Source organism: Crocodylus porosus, unplaced genomic scaffold (genome assembly GCF_001723895.1).
Source record: "Crocodylus porosus isolate Cpor-Errol unplaced genomic scaffold, CroPor_comp1, whole genome shotgun sequence".
Lineage (NCBI taxonomy): Eukaryota > Metazoa > Chordata > Crocodylia > Crocodylidae > Crocodylus > Crocodylus porosus.
Window position 1 is genome coordinate 22,679,629 of NW_017728913.1, and position 10,522 is coordinate 22,690,150.

The 10,522-nt window shown below is 41.4% G+C and overlaps 1 protein-coding gene across 1 annotated transcript in view; it reads left to right on the forward strand.

Annotated features, from left to right (window-relative positions):
• ANXA10 (annexin A10) overlaps positions 1 to 10,522 on the forward strand; it is a 58,880-nt gene that overhangs the window by 7,371 nt on the left and 40,987 nt on the right. The window contains exon 2 of the mRNA XM_019534591.1: positions 9,110 to 9,194. Within this exon, the coding sequence (XP_019390136.1) occupies positions 9,110 to 9,194 (85 nt within the window). The remainder of the gene's footprint in view (positions 1 to 9,109; positions 9,195 to 10,522) is intronic.

A 10,522-nucleotide genomic window follows, 5' to 3' on the forward strand; every position in this document is an offset into this window, starting at 1 on the left:
CCCAGCTGACTTCCTGCCCTTTGGGCAGGGGGCTGGACTCAATGATCTCCCGAGGTCCCTTCCAGCCCTAATGTCTATGAAATCTATGAAATTATTTTGTACAACAGCTCTAATAAATACAGGGTATTAATAATTAGCAGCACAAAAGTCAAATCTAGACATGATCTTACAAGCTGTCCCACATTGGTAAGTAAGCATCTGACAGGTTCTGCTCAGGCCTTTACAGGAGTAGTCCCCTATGTAATGTGTACTATGCATTGCTCTGGGTTCAGTCCTGCACCACTGAAGTCAGTAAGGATTTGGCTACTTATTTGTTTGTCTGTTGTGAATATATGTAATGTAATTCTTTCTCCTTTCCTTCTTCTGCATTGCTTGAAACAAGTAATTTTGTAATCACTGGCTGACTTTTCTATTCCTTTGGGCTTGATCCCAAATCCACTGAAATCAACATAGAAGCTTCCATTCATTGTAACCATGGTTTTTGGTTCAGGTCCTAATGCTAGAAAAGTTAAATGACCCAAAAGTGCTCTTCTTTTTTTCCAGAAAAGAAATATCTCATTTGAGAGTTGAGTCTTGTCCCACTTGCGAGGCTAGGTTGGACAGATTCTGTTTAGAGAAGTAAAATAAAATGGAAACACCCCTAAAATTTGCTTTTCTATCACTTAGACAACTGCAATACCATTTACTGAAGCAAATTAAATATCACCATGCAATGAAAGTTTTGCATGTACCAAATGGCAGCATAATGTGTATTATAAGTGTGAAATTCAAGATCACAAAGTTGCAGTATGCATAAACATCATTAGATCTTGTATTTTTCTTCTTATTTGCCATCTCTCTGATTTTAGTGATTTTGTATTTAAATAACTACATCAATTAGTTGTGTGCTGGTGTCTAAACATTTTTAGTTTTGATAAACAAAAAAAACAAACTCAGGTGTAGAGAATAAGAATATTGCATTTTTCTCAGAAAATAATGCATTTAGCAATGGGGATAAGTATCCTTTTGTAAATAATTAAAGTCTGACTGTCGTACTAAGGAAAACTTTTGAATGTGATAAAGTGTCTATGTGAGTTGCAGAAAGTCACTCAGGGCCTGATCTAGCTTTCATTGAGGTAGAAAGAAATATTTCTATTGACAGCAATGAAAAGAGATCAGGCCCCAAAAGAATTTGACTTTAATGTTTTCAGGGCCTACAAGATTATTTAGGTATTTTTGCAGACTTGCTTGTTCTGAATCCACTGATATCAACCAAAAACCAATTTCAGTAGATTAAAGTTGAATTTACTAAGTGTAACAGTGCAGGGAAAGTTGGGCCTATTCTTCTACGCATCAAAGAAACGTATTCTGTTTGCAGCTCAATGTCTGGAGTTTAACTTCTTAATGTTACAGATTATAAAGTAAAAGTACCAAATTATAATTAAAGAATAAGAACTTTAATTCTCAGACTTTCACTTCATTGTCTAACATAAGGACAAGTTGGTGGTGGTACAATGGTAACCTAGTTTTCTTCTTAATTAACTGGTTCAACTGCTGTTATTCCTTTTCTTATTCCTTTTATAGTTCTTTTCTGCAGTAGCTGGTACTGTGCAGCAATCCTTGGTGAGCACATTAGTAATTCTTTATTTTTTCCCCTGTTTACAGTGCCTTTAAACAGAAGCATGAAGTGTTTTTTCTTACTTTTCTTAGCTGATCACCCACAGTATTTCTTGATGATCTGTTTCACAGCAGCTGCCAACACATGTTTTCTATTTTGTGGAGGAAGCTGTAGTGACTCTACAGGTTCTTATTCACTTTGATTTATGATGTGCTCTCTAGTCCTGAAAAATATTTTAAACTAATCTTCAGGAGGAGTTATTGTAATGTGATTGCTGTCTCAAAGCTGTTGGAATTTGATGATGGTACCACTGTTATGCCTTTTCTAATAATTCATTCTGATCGATGGGGAGTTATTATTTGAATTATTCAGAACCCCACTGGATACTTCATTCACTGGAGGATGTTTGAAGGCTTATTTCTTCTATACTTGGGGAGATTTTTCTTTCAGAGAAATTTCACTAGCACAGCCAGGATTATTCTGAGGGATGCAGTGGAAGAATAAAATGTATTTTTTAATTAACATAAAGTAGAAAGTATCAATAAGTGGAGAATAAATTCTCTTGCAGTGACTTTTCAAAATTCTAGGCAAGTAGAAAAAACAGTCATAAGATATGTAGCATCAAGTTCATTTCTTTCAGTTGCACAGAAACAAACAGATGGAAATGAATATGTGGTATAAAAATCTAACAAAGGAAGATACTACCCAGGGCCTAATCACTGTTCTTAGCTCTGGCTCTCTATAGTATGCTCCCAGGAATAGCTCCCAGGTCTGACACCTTGAGATCTGCTTTGACTCAACACTTACACTCTCTAAACAGTTCTACATGTAATGCTAGTTAGTTCCTTTAGTGTAAATCATAGGCAATGCATAGGGGAGACATGGGGGGCACATGCCTCCCACAAGACTGGCTGCTGCCGAAGCCGCTGCTGGGTTTTGTGGGCAGTCGCCTCTCGCCACCCACCCCACAGCTGACGCAGCCAGTGACATCTGAGGATGGTCCCCACTCACCGCTTACAACCCCCCTCCTCCGCTGTCACCGAGACCACCGCTGGTGTCTGCAGCCAGTCCCCGCTCACCACTGCCAACACCAACGCCGTGGCTGTGGGCAGTTCCCACGAACCACCATAGTCCGCCCCCCCCCCCTGCAGTCGCAGGAGGCACCAGTCATTCATGGTGTCAAAGTACCAGTAAAGCAAGGAACACAGGCTTAACAGAAGAATTTCTTAACCATGACACTTTACACCTTCAAAAGCACAAGAGAGCTACAGACCTATGCAAAACAAAAGCAGTCCTGAATGCAGTTCCCCAGTTCAATTTCACTTCTCCTGAGAGTCCTGTACAGTGTCCTTAAAGCCACTCAACATCTTTCTTGACTTCTGCTCTGTCAGAAGTTTCTGCTCACCAATAACAGTGTAATGGCATCTTGCTCAGAGGAGCAGCCTCAAAAAAAAAAAAAGTCTCATCTCTTCATTCAAAGTCAAAAGCCCTTGTGGAAGAAAACCCAGTTTTCTAGAAATGAAGAGGCATTCAACACTTACAGTTCTTGAAGGTGCTCTCACTGCCCTTAGAGGTGTTACTCCACTTAGTATGAAATTATAGGGCATTTTTACATATGCTCCGGGGGGAGTAGGACACTTTAATTAGAGCAGTTCTGAGAGCCCCTCTAATTAAAGCTCCTGCAGCATCTTGTGTTTCAGCATCCCCACACTTCAAAATGGCAGTGGGGGTGCCTTAACTAAAGTTCATCAAATGAGCTTTAGTTGAAGCATTCCTGCTGCCATTTTGAAGTGTAGGGACATTGATACATGAGACAGGGAGGCTGGCTGGAGTACACTAATTAGCATGCTCTTACAGACTCAATTAGTCAAGTCTGCTCCAACACACTGTAGTCAAAGTGCATCAGAGCAGCCTCCAAGAACATCTACAGGCATCCATAGTGTCTAAAAAAGACAGACTGACTTGTTGAGATTGCACTGTTTTTCTTTACCACCCAAGATGGAGATGAGTCATGAAGTGAAAGTTATTATCACAGAAAATCATCCTCTAAGAGCCTTGTTACACCTTGTTCCATGGCTGCACAAATATCAGTTGTGTTAGTACTAGCTTGTGCCTGGAGGACTGAAAGGTAAGAATCCTGCCTTCTCCCCATCCTGCTCCAATTTTGGACTCTCCCCCAACCTTGCCCCCTACCCCAGGGCTTGCCTGGTTTCCCCTCCACCCCACTAACCCCAAGGCTCCCCTGGACCCTCCCCTGCTTATTTATGGCTTCCCATGCTCTCTGTCCCAGGGGAACAGGCAGGGTAGCGTTAACTTTCCTGCCTGGCCCCTCTTCCCCCCCTCCTACTCCCACTCCCCCAAGCTGCTTCTCTTCTCCAGGCTGAGCCTGGTACAGAGAGAAGCAGTGGCAGCACCTGGACAGGCAACTTAACCCTTCCCTGCCTGTTTCCCCAAGACAGACAGCGTGGGCAGCCACAAGTAAGGGATGGGGAAAAGCAATAAGGGAAGCAGGGTGAAGGGGTCAGTCATGCTAAGGAGGACAGGGGAGCAGTGGGGGCAGAGGGCAGATGGGGTATTTACACTAAGGTGTAGCCTAGAGTGGCTACACCTTAGTGTGGGCTGAGCTGGGTAACATGAATCAGACATAAACCTGCTCTGGAATGCTGTAATTTTGAGCCACCTAGCAAGTGCTTAAAACTGGTTTCAGGTGTTAATGAGTGGACAATACAAGTGTTAAAAGCTCTAAGAGCAGGCCAAAATTATCATGTAACAAGGCCCAAAGGGAAAATGATGTTCACAGTTTGATCTAGACATACCCCAGTCTGTCACACAAAATACTGTGGACCAGATTGTGGCCAGCCTCTGTATCATGTGTAAATGCACAATGGGCAACAATCCGGACCTTTCTTAAAGACGTGTAAATTTATTTTCACAACATTAGCTCTAGGTTTAGGTCAAGCACTATGAATATGTAGTAATTCAAGAATTTGTATGGGGACCTTACTATTATATGCAAAAAAAATAGAGCTCAGGTCATTGTGTTATATCTTAATAGAATTCTTTGCTAAGAAATTCCTCTGAAAGCTAAGTGACAGCTATGCTGAAGAGCCTAACCATGGAATAGACTATGACACCACTGTCTATGGGACAGTAGCCAGGGACAATGCTAAGACCAGTGAAATGGAAATTAATATTTTAGAAAGAACTGTGGTCTGGGCCTAAAAGAGCAAGGTGTTGAGTGCTTCCTAAAAGGAGATGCATGTTTTCAGATCCCACAGAGCTCAGTGAGAATTGAAAGCACTTGGCATATGCAAAACGTATGTCTGCTGTCTGCAAAATATATTATTAATACTGTGTAGGGAGGACTCTTATTCACAAAGTATTGATGCTCACTAACATCTCCACTTTGACTGACAACTTTATATTGAGAAAGAAGTTCTCCTTTTAAAATAATTTCACAGTTTTATAGTCCCTGACCCACTTTTCAACCCCTAACAACAATCAGATCAACATATGTGGCCCATAAAGTTGCCATCATCTGTTCATAATTTCCCTACCCTGAGGAATCCTGGCTGATACAGCAGGAGTGTAAGGAGCTGCATTTAACCAGATGTGGAAGCCAACAGGCCCCAGATAAGTCTCCCAAGACAGACCAGGTTCTACATAAGAAAGAACCAACATTCACTCCATTCAAGTAATGTATAATTCTTTCTGTATAACATAACTAAATCTCTTAATTTAGTTAACTCTTTCTGTATAGTCAGAAAGAGTTAACTGAAGTTTGCTGAAAGTTAAACCAGTTCCCAACTGTTCTAAGGACTGAGAAAGAAGAAAGGTGTTTCGAACAACCTTCTGTCTTACACATGCACATTTGACTGTATTATAGATGGTACCTATATGTCAACATACACCAAATAATCTCTGCAGATATTAGGAACTATTAGAAATATTAGACTTGAATAGAATTTTTCCTACTGATCTTTCACATCCATCCGGAAATATCTTTGAGTTGGATCTATTTTATGAAACCATCTTCTCTTGCCAATCTTAAAAACAAATCCTCCATGGAAGTCACAGGTTACTGATCTGTTGCAAGTGCTAGCTTCAACAGTTCTTTGAAATTTGACAGGCTGGATTTAGGGACATAACCCATTCACTTGTACCTTTTTGTTAAATGGTTCTTTTTGCACTGTGCTTGTATTTTTGAGAGAGACCACGTCAAGACCAAGACATATGCCTGACCTTAAGAAACTTAAAATTTGAACTTATCTGAATTAAAATTTTGACCATTAGATGTTGTTTGCTTGCCACTGCTTTCTGAAAAGGATAATGTGTATCCAAAATACGTCCCAAATATTTGTTATATTACTGGTGCTCAGATGCATTTTGGCTGAATCGGATCTGTTTTTATTTTTTCCTGCTGCTGCTTCAAAACATTAGAATTCTATAAGCAAAAGGAAGATGACTTATTGAATTCTACTTGGACCATGCTGTTCCTGTATAACCAGACTCGCCACCATACTTTCTGAGTGAGAATTTTTTGTGTACTGTTTTGCAGTTTTTTTCCTTTCAAGTCTGATCTGCTAGTTCAATTTGTCATAAGTTTCTCAGTTTCCAATAAGCAAGAACTTATCGCCAACCACACTGAGGCTGGTTTGTCCTTTTACTTTCCAGACTGCATAAAACTGCTAGTCATGGTGACAGCATACTTATTTGGCTCTGCACCCTGCTGGGTATTCTCTAGTATTTTCTTCTTAAGAAGCTGCATGGGGGGGTTCTATTGTTTTCACTCTTCCCCAAGACTTGCTAAGACTTGCTGTGGCTTGTCATTTCACATCCATTGCAGTTCTCTCCCTGACATATGGGGAATGCTGCTGTAATTGCATTATCTTCAATAAAAATTATCTGAGGTCTACAAAACATAGGCTATGTGGAAAAAACAAGGTTTATTTAAAAAAGAGAAGGCTGTGGTGAGACACAATAATAACCTGCACAATGGAAAAGCTTGCTGCAAGGAAGTAAACTCTTCTCTGTTCGTGCCCACTGTGACCAGGACAAATGCTTTATTTTCTCATATATACCCACATTTCCCGCCCCCCCCCCCCAAAGCATTTGGGGAAAAAATGGGGTGCACATTATATGCAAGGAAAAAGGCTTCCTATGGGTCTAGATGTTGTGGGGGGCGGGAAGGGAGCAGAGTGGTATCAGCATTAATTGCCATGGCTCTGGAAGCCACAGTAATGAATGCTGTAGCTATTACCTCCCTTTCTCACCCTTGCCAACACCCGTCATGAGATTTCTCCCTGGGGAGTCCCCATCCCTAACCACAGACCAGATCAGCCCCAATACACAGCTTCCAAACCCTAAGGCCCAGCCCTGATGTGCAGTCCCCTAGCCCTAGTGCATGACCTCTCGGTCTCAGAGACCCCAAACCTCAAGTAGTTACCAATATTGTAAAGTAAGATAACTTTTCTTCTTGGGGCTTTCCCAAAATAGAGTGTATGTTATATTTGGGGGCATGTTATATGCAAGAAGGTTTAATACTAACAGGCTTAATCTGTAGGAAAGGCCATTTTTCTTAGGTTTTAGAACAAGCAACAACTTTCCAATTGTCCACCCCCGCCCCCAAAGGTTACACCTATTAACTCAGGGGCAGGCAATTGTTTTGGGCAGGGGGCCACTTACTGAGTTTTGCAAGCTGTCATGGGCCGCATGGGTAGCTCCACCCCTTGACAGGTGCCCTGCCCCTGGTCACCATCTTGTGACTGGAAGTCCTGCCTCCTACCCCCTGACCTTTGCCATCAGAAGTCCCTCCCCTTGCCCCCGGAAGTACTCCTTTCAGCAAGGGGTTTTGCCATCTTAGAACCAGAAAAATACCAAATTATATTCTAAAAAGTGAATGTCTACAACATTCATTAATTTGATTTCAAAAAATATTTTTTTCCTGGTTTACATGCATTTGCGTAGTATGCATAGAGGTGATTGTATATAATCACTTAAAATGAAATCTTACTCTTCTTTATATTGTGGGGGGGGGTATAGGGGTGGGTATAGGTTTGTAGGGAGCTGTGGGTGTGTCGATATGTGAGGTGTGGGGGAGGGTGTGGGTGTGTCTGTGAGGGATAGATAGTCATGGGGGTGTGGATGTGGGGTGAGGGAGCATGTGGGGGTGTGGATATGTAGGGTTTTGGTGGGTATGGGGTTTGTAGGGAGCTGTGTTGGGGGAGGGTGGCTGGGGTGTATGAGGGAGTGTGGGTTGGGGGTCTGCATGTATGGCAGTGCAAGGGGGTGTGGATGTGGGACTCACCCTACAAATACACACACACACACACACACACACACACATTGCACCCCTCTACCCTTGGGGACCAGTGCGGCCCATGTTCCCAGTTCAGCAATGCAGTCAGGAGCCATATGGTACTGGAGCAGTACAGGGGCAGGAAGGCAAGGCAATGGCTGGGGGTGGGGCAGGGCTGGGCTGCTGTATTCCTGCTGAGGCTCCCCCAGGTCCTGCTGCCTCTGGCTCCTGTTGTCTTTGACAAGCAACCAGGAGCAGATAAATATTAATTTTCTAAATTTTTAAGGGGCCCTGTGGGCCAGATCTGGCCCATGGGCCATACTTTGTCCACCACTGTATTAACTGGTCAATTGCACAATTAACTGAAACCACCTACACAACCAAAGTACGTATCAGGCCATTAAAAGTTCCAATCAGTCATAAAGTTAGACCTCAAAAATGTGTACTAACTTTATAGCTGGTTGCTATCCAGCTTTAATTTGCCTTTGTAGCAGGATCTGCACCTGTGGCTGAGAGTCCCAGCAACTAACCAGGCTCCAAGCAATGAGAATGCACCATGCACAGCCAGGGCTGGGAGTCCTGCAACTGAGGGGATGTTCCCTCCCAGCAGTGCAGCCAGGATTCAGAGTCCTGAAGCTGTGGACTCTGTACCCTGGCAATGCCCCATAGTCTCCAGGACCAAGAGTCCCACCACAGTGGCCTCTCTGTCCCAGGGTGCCCCTTGGTGGGACTCACAGCTGCAAGAATTTTTATTTGCTTGTGCAGGGCAAACCCAGGATGGTGGTTCCAGGCTTCCCCTGTATCAAAAAAAAGATGTGTGTTATAGCAGGAAGCTTGATTATATGGATCACACTTCAGATCCTATCATGCCTTTGCCTGACTGTCTAGAGGGACCCTTTGGATAGTGAAGCACTACAATGCAATGTGTTTGTGGAATCTCCATCACTGGAGGTTTTCAAAGCAGTTTAGACAAATATCTATCAGGAATGGCTGCAAATTCTGCTAAATACCTTTTCACAGGGACACAAAAAAGGAAAGGAAAATGCTTCCTGCATGGTCAAAGAAAGGCATACATTGCTATTAGGAATGGTAATGGTTTATAAAATCTGATGGTAGTTGTTTTTCATGTAAGTTTTACTTATGGCATGGTCCTGCATTGTGCTGGAAGATCAGTTGCAAATAACACTTAAACTACTGTTCTCTTTCCCTTTTAGCAGATACAAGGAACAATCTTCCCCGCTCCAAATTTCAACCCTGTTATAGATGCTCAGATGCTAGGGGGAGCCCTACAGGGAATAAGTAAGTATACTGACTGACACTTCCAACCCATCTTCTCTTTCAGCACATCTTTGGAAATACCTTTAGGGGCTGGAGGAAAAAAATCAAACCAAAAAAAACACATGGAACTAAAAAGCAGCAGCAGGCACAGAAAAAGACTAAAGAAAAACAACAATGATTCTTTCCCCTTTCAGTTGATTTATTTAAAAAAAAGATATCAGAATAAAACATAAATAACCTCTGATGACATTTAAAATAAGTGTGTTGCATTTGAATTTGAAGGTTATTAGAATAGGCACAAAGGACCAGGACAATTTTTATAGTATTCACAAGTCTTTTTTTTTTTCAAAATAGCGATTAGGAAAAAGGAAGCTATTTTTATTTTGTACCAGTATATTTTATTTCTCCAAAAAGGCAAAAAAAGGAGAAAAGACTTAACTTTGACCTCTACAGTTAATTAGCTATTCCCAAAGGATGTTCTTTGTGAAAGTCATTTTTGAAAGAAAAATAAACAGAGCAGAGATTATAAGTTATTGATTAGCCTTTCCTCAGAAGCAATTATGTTTTCAGTTTATAGACCAGACAAAAACGTACTTGTTCACCAGATATTTCTGTTTTCCTACTTAGTATTATTTATGTTCCTGGGGTCAGCATATTGATTTTCTTTGACTAGCTGAACATATTCCTCACAACAGGATTGCTGTCTGCATTGGAATTTTTTGTTCATCTTGATTTTTCACAAAATCTTACAACCACATATTTGGCCATCTTTTCAGCTAGGTTCTTCAGTGTAAGATCGATCCATTCAACAATGATCCCATTGTGCACAAAAAAGGATTATTGTTGATTTCTTAGGAGCAATTTGATATTTCCTTTTGATTAATTTAATTGTTTACAGGTTACAAACTTATATTCAGATATTTGTTATACCTTAAACAAGAACTTTGGTCTTAACCAGGCGAGTTAAGACTAACCTGCTTACCCAAAAAGTGCAACATTTGACTCAGTAGAACTATGCTCAGAGACATCTTCACAGCCTTGAAGAGATTTACAGTCAATGGCCCCAATCTTAGAAACATGTATGAATGTAAATACCTTCAGTCATGGATATTGTAATTAGCAGCCACATTGGTCTCAGTGAAAATATTCACGATGAGTAAAATTATTTGCATGTAAATATTTCTTGTATTAGCAGATAGGCTTGCTGGGGTGTATGTATGTGTGCTTGTAGAACATAACATGGAAGAGTAAAAGAAAAGTCTCTTCCTTCTTTTAGCCCCATAACTAAATGGTAAGGATATTTGACCAGGAAGCATGACACCCAGGTTCTACATTTGCCCCCTTCCCCC